The 13,118-nt window shown below is 28.3% G+C and overlaps 4 protein-coding genes and 1 long non-coding RNA gene across 5 annotated transcripts; all 5 read left to right on the top strand.

The window, feature by feature from the left end:
- The first annotated feature begins 831 nt into the window (after positions 1 to 831).
- Positions 832 to 5,162, top strand: LOC145750171 (uncharacterized). The gene is made up of 15 exons (XM_082566133.1): positions 832 to 936; positions 1,092 to 1,268; positions 1,527 to 1,680; positions 1,831 to 1,940; positions 2,127 to 2,300; positions 2,666 to 2,866; positions 3,038 to 3,150; positions 3,232 to 3,339; positions 3,464 to 3,640; positions 3,723 to 3,854; positions 3,923 to 3,986; positions 4,177 to 4,297; positions 4,390 to 4,436; positions 4,655 to 4,722; positions 5,022 to 5,162. The coding sequence occupies exons 1-15, from the start codon at positions 846 to 848 to the stop codon at positions 5,040 to 5,042; spliced, it is 1,758 nt and encodes a 585-aa protein (XP_082422259.1). The 5' UTR covers positions 832 to 845; the 3' UTR covers positions 5,043 to 5,162.
- Positions 5,163 to 5,931: 769 nt separating this feature from the next.
- LOC145750870 (zinc finger BED domain-containing protein 5-like) lies at positions 5,932 to 7,176 on the top strand. The gene has a single exon (XM_082566942.1). The coding sequence runs from the start codon at positions 5,932 to 5,934 to the stop codon at positions 7,174 to 7,176; it is 1,245 nt and encodes a 414-aa protein (XP_082423068.1).
- A 22-nt stretch (positions 7,177 to 7,198) lies between these two features.
- LOC145750871 (protein FAM200A-like) lies at positions 7,199 to 7,745 on the top strand. Its single transcript, XM_082566944.1, has 2 exons — positions 7,199 to 7,270; positions 7,390 to 7,745. The coding sequence occupies exons 1-2, from the start codon at positions 7,199 to 7,201 to the stop codon at positions 7,741 to 7,743; spliced, it is 426 nt and encodes a 141-aa protein (XP_082423070.1). The 3' UTR covers positions 7,744 to 7,745.
- A 1,481-nt stretch (positions 7,746 to 9,226) lies between these two features.
- On the top strand, positions 9,227 to 9,616 carry LOC145750173 (uncharacterized). The gene is made up of 2 exons (XR_014283667.1): positions 9,227 to 9,359; positions 9,474 to 9,616. It is a non-coding gene; the product is annotated as an uncharacterized LOC145750173 (long non-coding RNA).
- Positions 9,506 to 11,650, top strand: LOC145750172 (uncharacterized). Its single transcript, XM_082566134.1, has 6 exons — positions 9,506 to 9,642; positions 9,824 to 9,990; positions 10,138 to 10,247; positions 10,426 to 10,599; positions 11,022 to 11,222; positions 11,334 to 11,650. Exons 1-6 carry the CDS (start codon positions 9,640 to 9,642, stop codon positions 11,411 to 11,413), a joined length of 735 nt encoding a protein of 244 aa, XP_082422260.1. The 5' UTR covers positions 9,506 to 9,639; the 3' UTR covers positions 11,414 to 11,650.
- Positions 11,651 to 13,118: the final 1,468 nt, after the last annotated feature.

The following is a 13,118-nucleotide window of genomic DNA, read 5'->3' on the forward strand; positions in this document are numbered from 1 at the left end:
AACAATGTAATTTAAAATATTTTCCGGGTTCAATTTGTATTGGGACTTGGTAAACTTTACAATTTTAGGTTTTGTTAGCCTTTTCATTAAATGTTCATTGTTAATTATATTTCTATATTAAAGTGCACTTACAATAGACCGAAACTCTTACGTGCTTTAACTAACCTTCTGGCTTACGTGCTTTAACTAACCTTCTGGCTGCTTTAACTAACCTTCTGGCTATTACAAGGAAGTATAGTAGGTTACATGCATACATCTATCTAGACAATTTATGCAACAGACTAAAAAAATGAGTCATGAGTTGTCTATAGTACAAACTTATTACAATGTATTGGCATATTAATTTAAAATAAAAGTTTATATATAAGTCAGTTTAGATGTTGAGAATGATATTAAAAGTAATGGCATTTTGTATTATTTGGCAATTTTTTACCTATTTAGGCTACTGTAAACGTTAATTATTATTACGTTTTTATTATAAAAGTTACATCAACTATTATACTGGTGGCTTAGCTATATACCATTTAGTAGAAAAAATAAATAGGTTTTGCCTTAAATTTAAAAAAGATTCGTAGGTTTGATTGTTGCTTATTAGAGATGCAATTTTAGAGGTCTTATTCTGTTGAACTAACTTGTTTAAAGAACATTAGGCTATAAGTTAACAGTTCGTTCTACGTAATAAATGTTTGTGTAGTATTTATCTTCCTCTATGCTTAGTATTGATTTACCGATGAATAATAGGAAGTTACAATTCCCAAACTATATATAAGACTGTGCTTTAATCTTATATATTAGCATTACCCAAGTTTTATGTTTTTCCACTGTAGTGTATTCGTCGTAAAAACATGAAAAATATTGACGTAAAGCTACATAATATGTGTTGGATTTATAAGCTAATTTTAATTATTTTATATATTGCAACTTTAATTGAAGGAGGTAAGAATTGATTTAATTATTTAATTTTTTTTTAAGTCGGTTTTAAATTAACTATTAATTTGGGAAAGCCCCATTTTATTATTACCACGTGGACTTGACCATAAAGATAAACAATATCAGTTTACACTCATAAAAATGTTTTAATGTTTATTAAGCTTGTAGTGACAACGTAGTTGGAATTGGGGATACTGTCTACAGTTTATCAGAAAATCAACTTAATGTGGAAAATGCTGAAAATTTTTGTAAAGAAAATGGTGAAAATTTGGCTTCAATTCAAAATCAACAAGCAAATGATTCGATTATTAATCTTATTAACAACAAATATAGAAATGGTAAGCGTAATAAATTTTAAGCAATTTATAGCTTAACTTAATAATATTGAAGACTGCTTTTTTTGGCCACATTGCGTAATTTTTGCACGAATATTATGCTCACCAAAAATTGTGTCTACAGGTGGAAATAATTGTCTTTTATCAATTTATATTTTTTACAACTTATATTTTTCACTTATGACTCATTTTTTACAAAATATGCTAAAGCTAAGTAACAGCTATTTTGTTGTTTGTGCAATTTAAATACTTATTTTAAAGGTTTGCAAAGAGTATGGATATTTTACAAAAGAGTACAGAATCAACCACATGAACAGGGTAGAGGATACAGATATGCTTTATCACCTAATGAAACAGATGGTTGGATGAGTGCTGGACAGTTGGGAGACATTGCTTATGTTGATCTTTATAAAAGGTTTATTATATAACTTGTCATGAAAAACAATAATTAAATGTTTGACTTAATGCATAACTTTTCTTTATACTTTGTATTAAATATTATGTTGATTTCCATTTGGTTAAAAAAGGCTTAACAATCTAAATAAACTAAAGAAATTTATTTTAGTTCAAGAGAAGGATTTACACAACCTCTTACATTTTGTCATTCTCGAAATGAAAGATGGGGTATAACAGTGGGACCTAGACCTAATAATTGTGGTGATGTACCTGGTGAAGGTAAATATGTATTAAACTATTTTTTAAAATAGTGAAAGTATGCTAATTTAAATGTTTTTTCAATTTTTAGTAGTAAATACATAGTATTTGTAGATAACAACTTTAACAAGCAACAAAACATTGCAAATAATATAATATATATATCATGATTTTTAAAATACAATTAATTGAAATGTCTATATACAGGGCGAACTGTTTTTGACTTTCAATTTTTTGGATCTCGAAATAATGTTAGTTCATTGGTAAGATATCTTTTAGATAGAGATAGTCAACCTTTTTCCACCAAGTTAACTGCAACTGATGATTCAAGTCTTGGTATTGAAGGGTTTGTACACTTGCAGGATACTACCTTTGTTCCAGGTAATATTGTTTTAAAAAAAATAAATAAATAAAATCGTTTAAATTTATAGCAGAAAATATTGAGCTTCTTGAATCATATCTTAGTTAGTTTTTAATAAATTTTAGTTGTAACGTTTAGGTAAACTATAAATATACATTAAAAAGTGTGTTTATTAATTGTCTGTTTTTTAAACTTTTTACCCAAAAGTAGAAGAATTCATTTTTTTATAGAAATAGTTGTTTGGTATATATATATAGAAATTTTGAATATAAAAACTTTGTAATAATTATTTTTTTATTGCACAGATTCGATTGTTCGTTTATTATGTGTTTAATGGTAACACTTTATGTTTAAATAAAAACTTTACTATTTAAAAATGTTACAGATATTTCAGACACTCATGTAATAATTGGAGCAAAATATTTAGATAACAACTGGGTTTGGCCTGATCAAACTCCAGTTAACTTCTTTACATTACCACAAACCCCTTCTAATTTGTGCACAGCATTTCATTATGAAAATGGTTCTTGGAATCTAATACCAATTAACTGTGCAAAAACATACAACTTTGCCTGCCAATACCAATGTAATTTTTTTAGATATTTAACATTGATAAAAAAAGCAATATATTTGAACACTTTAACATAAATAAACGGGAAACGAACAGGAAAAAAAAACAGGAAATCAAACTCAGATACTTTTTATTTTAAAAAGAATCGTGAATACTAATAAAAAGTTAATTTAATATTTTGTTTAGTGACCATACAAGCTTACCCTGTACAATGTGATGGTAACTCTATTAATGTAACCTGGAGTACAAATTTGTTATCACTTCAATCAATCTATTCCAACTTGAACTTAATAACAAGGGTAAAATGATGTAAATAATAATACCTTTATACCATATTTTTTTCTATTTATGTCAAATAATCATAAAAAAAAATGTTACAGGTTGAAATTATATTGTCTGGGAGGATACTAGCTATCAACCCATTCGATTATGATCCATTTTATACTGTTTTAGGAGGTTTCACACCAAAAACTACCTACATAGCGAGGGTAAGAAAAAAAATTTTAAAATTTTAATTTTTTCTATTTTTATTTTAAGTTAGGTATGTATGTAAGTAAAAAAGTATAACTAAACTAAAAAAGAAGATTTTTTTGTGTTTATTTATTTGTATAGGTAACGATCAACCTAGGTAATTGTGGTAGTCAATCAGTTACATCAAATTCAAGTGTTACAACCAGTTTTGGAATTCCTGATGTTATAACTTCATCTTATGTTGATTCAACTCAACCTAATTGTATTATTAGGTGGCCAATACCAACTAGTTATGTGGATGGCATTTTATCATATGAGGTTAGGAATTTACCAAAACAAAATTTTTCATTTTTTTTTTGTATTTGACAATTTATTTTAGTTTTAAAAAAAATCTTTTTAGATTGAAAGTCGTGGTAATGATATAAAATATGCGAGAACTTTTGATTCCAAATCATTAAACAAAATGGAAAATCTTTATTTTACTGACATATCCCTCAACGTTTACAATCCTAACACAACTGTTACATTTAGTGTAAGTTATATTTTACTGTGTTAAAGTTTTCTTATTATACAATTGGTTTTAATATTTATTTGTTTCAGATAAGAGCAATTTCTTGTGATGGTTTTGGAAAATGGGGAAATGTAAATGGAACTTGTAAAACAGGTTTATATATTATTGTACTTTTTATGTTAAACCTAGTTTTTTTAGATTAAAACTATTTATTGCAAAACATGTTTAGTAACTCATGCATCTATATTTGTCTTATCAAAAAAGGCTTAATTATTTTTACTAAAATTACAAGCATTCACAACATTCATTTTTACATTTCTATTTTTATTTAAAAAAATTTTAGGTGTAAATGGTAATCAGTCTGAAGTATCTGTTCCTAAAGGAGCTATAATTGGATCTGTTGTTGGAGTTGTTGTGTTAATAATTTTTGTTGTGGTTGTGATTATATTGATGAAGAAAAAAAGGTAAAAAATCCATGTTGTTATAAATGATTAAATTCGTAAAAAAAATAAATAAAATATAAATTACATCTTGTTTACATTTTATTCAATTTTAGATCCTTAAGTTTACCAAAAGAAGCACCTCAAACAGCTGCGCGATCTGGTACAAAATTAATTAAGTTAAACAAAATAAACTAAATTGCATTTTTATTAAAATAATTGTGGTTTATGTAAAATTTAAATCCACATTAATTAGTTTCGATATTTTAGACTAATTATTAATCTCTTAATTTTGTTTTAAATTTAACTAGAGTAAGTGCTGTGAATGCCTTAAATACTTAGAGTAAGTTCAACTACAATTAAATTTGTAACAATTTACAGGTGCTGCTTCTGTACCAGTAGCAGAATCCTCATATGCTAATGTAGTTAACACAATATCAGTTAATCAGGTTAACCTAATAAGTAAAATTAAAATATTTTGTTTTAGTAAAATGTTGGCATCTAGATCTACTTTAAACTGTCCTAGTTGTTGGGTATTAAAAAATTCTATTATGGCTAAAAATATAAGAATTTAAGTTTTAATTTGTATACCTATCATTTAAATGTACTAAAAATTAAAGAAAGAGGATTCAAAAAGTACTTATTTTGATTGTTAATTGTAAACATAAAAAATGAAAAGAAATTGTTAATAATACCATGGGTACCCAAATTACAATTTAACATATATATGTTTTCGTTTTTTTTTTAGAATTCTGTTTATGAAAACTAGCCTTTAAGCCGGTGTTTCTCAACCCCGAGTCCGCGGACTCAAATGAGTCCGCCGAAGGGCCTGGATGAGTCCGCGAGCATTGTTGCTTAGGGAATTATAATTCAGCCATTATCAGTAATTAGTTCATACTGTTTTAAAAATAAAACGCGGAATACAGTAGAATTCACTTACGATATTCTCGGTTAATACAGTCAGCCGCTTATTACCGATACATCCAAATTGCTTGGGACGGAATTATCCGATATATTTGCCATTACAAAAAACGGTTAATACGTTCCAGCTGCCGCTTAATACACCCGGTCCATACTGTTTTGATAAGAAAATTGTTTTTGACTATGTGCAAATAAACGGCAATTGTGACAAATTAAAGATACCGAATCCGATTTTTAGGTGCAGTTTAGGAAAGTTTGTTATTACACCTGCCGCTTTTTGCAGCCAAAATCGGCTGGCCCGACGTGGATGCATTGTAACCGAAACTACTGTATTCACTTTTTTTATATATCGTGTTTTAAAATCTTCCTTTATCTTTGTGATGTCATAATAAAGACATTTAGGGCGTTCTTCGTATTACCTTGTGTTGATTAATCAGCATATAATTACGAGAGATGCACTGTATCAACAATGGTGAATTAAACAAATTAATTTAGAAAATTAGTCATAGGACTTTAGAGCAGTTTCAGTTAAAGCAGTGTTGCAGATCTATGGCAAAATTAAGAAATCAATACAAGATAAGGACAACAGCTAAAAAGCTCGAGTTGCTTGACCTCTACAAAACCTTACCTACCGTTCATTAAGGTATCTTTGTGATGTCATATTAAAGAGTTTTAATTCGTTCTTTTTATCAGTCTGTGTTGATAAGGCAGCATATAATTACCGTAGTTACTTAAAAATGACTAAAAGAAAGCAAGAGTTTGCATATAATGATGAATACTTGAAGCTTGGATTTACTTCGATTGAGGTAAATGGCGAAGTAAGGCCGCAGTGTGTGATGTGCTTAACAGTCTTAGCTCACAGCTCTTTAAAGGAAGCAAAACTTCGTCGGCACCTAGAATCAAACCATGGGAATTTTGTTAACAAAACTCTTGAAGTATTTAAAGAAAAAGAGCATCAGGTGAAGCGAAGTCGCATCGATCGCCCAACTGCTTGGGGAGGAATAGTATATTATCACAGTCATGCAGTGCGTGCTTCTTTTGCAGTTGCATGGAAAATTGCACATGCAAAAGCGCCTCACACAGCTGGAGAAAATTTGATTAAACCAGCATCTGTCGAAATGGCCAGGATAATGTGCGGTGATGCTGTTGCTAACAAGTTGACAATGGTTCCTTTGTCAAACGACACCATCAAGCGGCGTATTGAAGAACTCTCAACAAATGTTCTGCAACAAACACTTACTGCCGTAAAACGTTGTGGGGGATTTAGTTTGCAACTGGATGAGACAACAGATATCGTGAGTGATGCACAGCTTATGGTGTTTGTGCGATATTTTGACACAACTGATTTCGTGGAGCAGTTTTTGTTTTGCCGTCCACTTGCTAAAAAAACCACAGGAGAAGAAATATTCAAGAAAGTTGGTTTTTTCTTTGAAGAACACGAGCTTGAGTGGTCTAATTGCGTGTCTGTTTGTGCTGATGGTGCTCCAGCCATGATGGGAAGTAAGAAAGGCTTTATGAGTTTTGTGAAAAAGAAAAACAATAACATTTCAGTTGTTCATTGTCTTCTTCACAGAGAGAATCTTGCAACAAAAGAAATACAAGAAGATCTTGCCATAGTTTTTAAAGAGGTTGTATCTGTGGTAAATTACATTAAATCTCGTCCTTTGAACACTCGTTTGTTTCGTGCTTTGTGTGCCGAAATGGAAGCGGAACATAGTGGGCTTCTGTTCCATTCAAATATTCGTTGGTTGTCACGAGGTAAAGTGCTTGAGAGAGTGGCTACCCTTAAAGATGAAACCCACACTTTTTTAAAAGAGCAAAATCATGAACTTGCTAATCGCTTTCGTAACGATGAATGGATTGCGAAGTTGCTATTCTTGTCTGATTTTTTCAGCTATGTGAACCAACTGAATGGTTCTATGCAAGGAAGAGAAAAACTATTTTTTGATGTTTTGGAAAGTATTGAAGCATTTAAAAGGTAAAATAAAGCTGTGGATGCATCGAATGATAAGTCGAAGGTTAGCCGCTTTTCCAGCATTGAACTTATTTGTGGAAGAGAAAGATATTAATTTGGAGGTCATTCTTCCCATCTTTCTTGAGCACCTCACCTTAACACATTTGTTTCTGAATTGGATCGATACATTCCTTCTAACGATCATTGCAAAATCTTTAATTGGGTTCGAAATCCTTTTCAGGTGTCAGCGCTAGAAGTTCATTCAGATATGGACTGCATTGCAGAACAGTTGCTTGAATTGCAAAGTCGACAGATGTGGAAAGACGAATTTAAAAAACTGTCTTTAACTCAATTTTGGGCAAATGTGCAGTCAATGGAGCCTAGTCTTTTCGATCTCTGCAAGCAAGCTGCAACGGCTCTTTTGTCCTTTCCAACGACTTACTTATGTGAATCTGGCTTTTCAACACTGACGATGATCAAGACGAAATATCGCAATAGACTTCAACTGGAAGATGACATCAGATGTGCATTGGCAACCATAACACCGGAATTCGATAAACTTGCAATGCGAGTTCAAGGACAAGGCTCTCATTAAGTTGTGTGCTGAGTGAAAAACAGTTCTTGCTTTTTTTCGTCAATACTGTATTTAATTCCCCCATTTTGTAAAAAAGTGCGTTCTTTTTTTCGTTAATACCGTATTTAATGCCCCTATTTTGTGAAATACACTGCCTATTTAGAAATAAACAGCGCTTTCTTTTTTCGGTAGAAAGCTATAGAACTACCTTATTTTTATATTTATGGCTTGAGTCCGCGTATATTTAGGTCAGCTTGGAAATAGTCCATGGGCTAAAAAGGTTGAGAACCACTGCTTTAAGCAATAGATTCAGCAGTTCAAAGTTTTAAGTAGGTATAAAAGTTTTATGCCATAATAATAATTTAAATATATCTTTATTTGTATTTTATGTAAATATTTTTATGATTCAAAAATTATAATTTTAGATTTTGTGTTTGAGGAAAAATTCAACATGTTTTTAGATCACCAGCTTGGTCGAACTTAATCTTGTATAAGGAATTGACTAAATGTCATTTTTAATATTTATTTAAATTTGTGTTTTAATTTCTGTTAGTTTTGTATACATGAAAGTATTTATAAAAAATACTGCCCCTAAATATAACATTTATTTTTGTTGTTGTTTTGTTTGGTGATAACTTTTGTTTACTTTTTTATTTTAATCGCAGTGTTTTTTAATATTTTAGTTTTTGTTGGTACCCAAAGTTTGAGTAACTATAATTAAAGAGCTACATTTGACTTTTTAATTTTATTTTCTTAAACCACCTGCTCACTCTCATAATTTTGTTGGACACTTAAGTGGTTCTGGTACTAAAGTAAAAAATAACTGAATATATTGATTGTTTCCTTTAATAGCCTAAGCTGGAAATATTAATAACCCACCGCTGCCTAAATTGCTTTTTAAACTTTTTCCTAATAGGTGACTGTTTCTATTCTGATTGTTAGATTCTAACTTTTATTTTTAATAATAATTCGTAAACAACCTTTTTGTTTTTAAATTTTGGCAAAAATTCTAATTTTGTACAAGCTTTTGTTGATAAAGCAGTTTATTTAGGACTGCATGTTTTAATATACAGTCATGCAAACTTTTTTTTCTGTAAGTGATGACTAATATCTGTACTTCATAATAACTTCTATATTAATGAATTAATTAAACTTTATTAGTTTTTTGTTTGTTAAATGGTATTAAGAATGTTTTGTATTAATCTGATGTTTATTTGAGTTTAGTAATTTACAATTCACTTTTAATAGGCTATGAGCTTAACTGAGTTATATTCTGATTACTTATTGGTGGGGGATAAATGTATAATATCGTGTAAGTAAGTCTTATTCAAGCAGTTAGTTACACAAAATATGTGTGGGGTTTATTTAAAAATATTGTTTTTTGTATTAAACAAACTTGTGTTGTGCAAATAGGCAAATGTTAGGAATGTGTTTAACAAAATTAGAAGTATTAAATTTTATTGATGCGGCTTATCAATATATAATCTTTTTCTTCTAATAAGAACAAGTTATGTTTTATTGTTTAAGTAATTAATATTTTGATAATCAGATAGGTTTTAAAATAACTGTAATGGAGACATATTATATTTTGCTTTATATGCTGATTATTTTATTTTTTCCAACTCTAAGCAAAGGAGGTAAGAAAGTTTTGAAATAAAATTAATATAACAACTCTTTTGTCTAACTATATACTGTAATTAAAAAACAAACCTTTACATAAATTAATTTATCATATATGTGTGTTTGTTAAGCTTGCAGTGAGAGCATAATTGGAACTGGGGATACTGTAAATAGTTTATCAGACAACCAACTTAGTGTGAAAAATGCTGAGATATTTGTAAGAAAAATGGTGGAAATTTGGTTTCAATTCGAGATCAACAAACAAATATTTTAATCTTATTAACAACAAATACAGAAATGGTAAGTTTAAATTCATATGCTTTACAGTTTTAACTTATTGATTTTAAGTTGCAAATAATTATCTAATTTTAACTTTTTGTAACCCTAATATTATGATGGCCTAAATGATAAACTTTTATATTCTTATTAATTACATAAAATATCTTAATATTATTTTATTTGTTTCTAATATATAGATTAGTATTTGTTTTTAGGTGTACAAAGAGTGTGGATATTTTACAAAAAAGTGCAGAATCAACCACATGAACAGGGTAGAGGATACAGATATGCTTTATCACCTGAAGAAACAAATGGTTGGATGAGTGCTGGTCGTCTAGGGGACATTGCTTATGTTGATCTTTATAACAGGTTTATCATAAATAACTGGTTTAACAATACCCAGAAAAATTTCAGGCAACTTGATTCAAAATGATTAACATACAATTAAACTCTAACTACAAAGTTTTTTTGGGGGGGATTTCAACAGATAAAATATAACAATACATTTGAATTTAGTTCAAGACCTGGTTTTAGACAAGCACTTATATTTTGTCATTTTAAATACGAAAGGTGGAGTATATCAGTTGGAAATAGACCAACCTATTGTGTTGATGAACCTAATAATTGTAAATTTATAATAACATTTTATTTAGTATTGTAACTTGTTAATTTTTTTGATTAATAGTTACATTATTTATTAAGACCTAAGTACATTATTAAACAGTCAAATTGGTTTTAATTTTATTGTTGACTTAAAAAATAGCTAAATAATATTAAATAAAAATTAAAATAACTTTTTGCTAGATGATGGAGAAACTACCTTTGACTTTCAACTTTTCGGCTCTACTAATAATGTTAACTTACTGAAAAGATATCTTTTAAATAGAGATACTCAACCTTTTTCCACCAACTTAACTGATAATTCAAGTCTTGGTATTGAAGGATTTGTATATTTAACAAACACTATATATGTACCAGGTAATAAGTAGTGTTTTGAAATATTAACGATAATTAATTAATGGAATTTAATATTTAAAAAAAATTAACTTTACCAGTTGTGGTATATAAGTTTTTTAGCTTGTTTCAATTTCCTTTTTAATTAAATAAAACTATAAAACTTTTTTAACATGAATAAGGCATTCAATTTTAAATTATAATTGTAGAAGATGACCAACAAAAAATTAGGAATTAATCAATAAAAATTGTTTGTATTTTTAAACATTTCAACCTAAATTTAAACATTTTTTGTCATAATTTTAAATGCCTACCAGTTTAAAACTATTTAAAAGGTTTTATTTTCTTGTTACATGGCCCTATACATTTTTATATAAAGGCTTTTAGGTTTTTACTTAAACCATTTAAAAAAAAAAAAAAAAAAAAGTTAATAAATATTATTACAGATATTCCAGACACTCATATAATGATTGGAGCAAAATATTCAAATAACAACTGGGTTTGGCATGATCAAACTCCAGTTAACTTCTTTAAATTGCCACAAACTCCTTCTAATTTGTGCACAGCATTTCATTATCAAAATGGTTCTTGGAATTTAATTACAACTAATTGTACAGAAACATACAACTTTGCCTGCCAATATCAAAGTAACATTATAGAAATAAATAAAATAAATAAACATTATAGAAATGAATAAAAAATGCTACTTTAATTTGTAGATAATATCGTTGGTAATTTAATTCAAACTTATATTTTAGTGACCACACAAGCTTACCCTGTAGAATGTGATGGTAACTCTATTAATGTTACCTGGAGTACAAATTTATTATCACTTTAATCAATTTATTCTAATTTAACTTTAAATGTACAAGTAAGTTAGTAAAAAAAAATTGTTATTAAGAAGTTTATAATTTATTTTAATTAAAATTGAAGAAATTGGGTGTTAGTTTTAACATTTTTAATACTTCAGGTGGATATTTTATTATCTCAAACGAATCTAATATTATCAAATCACTACAGTTATAATCAATCTAATGCCGTTGTTACTGGCTTAACACCAAGAACTACCTACATAGCAAGGGTAAAGAATAAATATAAATTAAAGTAATAAAAATTATTATTGTGTATATTTTTTAAATTAATGTAACCTTGTAATAAAGTGACAAATGATATGATTCTTGTATATTAATTGTAGGTAACAGTAACACTAGGTAATTGTGCTAGTCAATCAGTAACATCAAGTTCAAGTGTTACAACCAGTTTTGGAATTCCTGATAACATAACTTCATCTTATGTTGATTCAACTCAACCTAATTGTATTATCAAGTGGCCAATACCAACTAGTTATGTGGATGACATTCTTTCATATGAGGTAAGTAAATAATAGAAATTTTGTTCAATGGTCTTAGGTAGCATTAGAGTAATATTTTTCTTTTGATTTAGATTGAAGGGCAAAGCAACACAAACACATCATTGATTACCATTAATTCCAACTTATTAATTTCAATGGAAAATGAATATTTAATGGAAATACCTTTAAATGTTCATAATTACAACAAAACTGTTTTGTTTAAGGTAATTGTTTCTAAATTTAGAACAAACTAAATTTGGTAATACTCAAAAGAAGTTTTATTTTTGTATAAACTGTTGTTTTAGATTAGAGCAAGTTCTTGTGAGGGTTTTGGAGAATGGAAAAATGTGAATAGACCTTGTGTTTCACCAATTAAAATAATAGAAACAGGTTAACATGTTTTTTTGCTAATTATTGTTATATAATATACTAAATGGTCCAGCATAACATTTATTATACAAAAATGTAATTTTTTTGTTTACAACTAGAACTGTTACATAAAGTTGATTCAAATACAAACATATTGAAATTTATAACTCTAATTTTGTTTGTGTGGCATTATTAAATATTACTGATGTTGTTAACTAATAACACATCATCAGTCTTAACTCTTGAACTATTGGACCTATCCAGCTACAAAGTTAATTAGTTTCAGCCGAATCCTGAATTTTTAGGGTCCCCCAATTTTTTAATTCTGCATAAATTTTACTTGTCTGTTTCTTCAAAGCATTTATAAAAACTTAATAGCATGAATTGTTTTTCAATTAAATTTTTAGGTGGAAGTGATGGTAAATCTGGATCTGCTGTGTCCAAACGGGCAATAATTGGTTCTATTGTTGGGGTGGTTGTAGTGTTAGTTATTATTGTGGTGATTATTTGAATGGTGAAGAAAAGGTAAAAATTATTTTTAATATAGGTAAATAACTCTGAACTAACTATAGTGTAGTATGTATTTATAATATTATACAACATAAATTAAAAGCTAAGTACAAAAACAATAATAAATTAAATTTTAAACCAAGAATTTTTTTAGGTTTCAAAAAAAGAAAGTTGTGCATAGGTCTACACATTCTGGTAAATTTTTTTTAACATAAAAATTCAATTATTTTTTTATAAAAATTCAATTAATTTTAAGTAAAGTATTTATTTAGTTGTGTTTAAGCCGCATGCATTCAGTACTAAAATTAAAATA

This window comes from Corella eumyota, chromosome 4 (genome assembly GCF_963082875.1).
Source record: "Corella eumyota chromosome 4, kaCorEumy4.1, whole genome shotgun sequence".
Taxonomy (NCBI): domain Eukaryota; kingdom Metazoa; phylum Chordata; class Ascidiacea; order Phlebobranchia; family Corellidae; genus Corella; species Corella eumyota.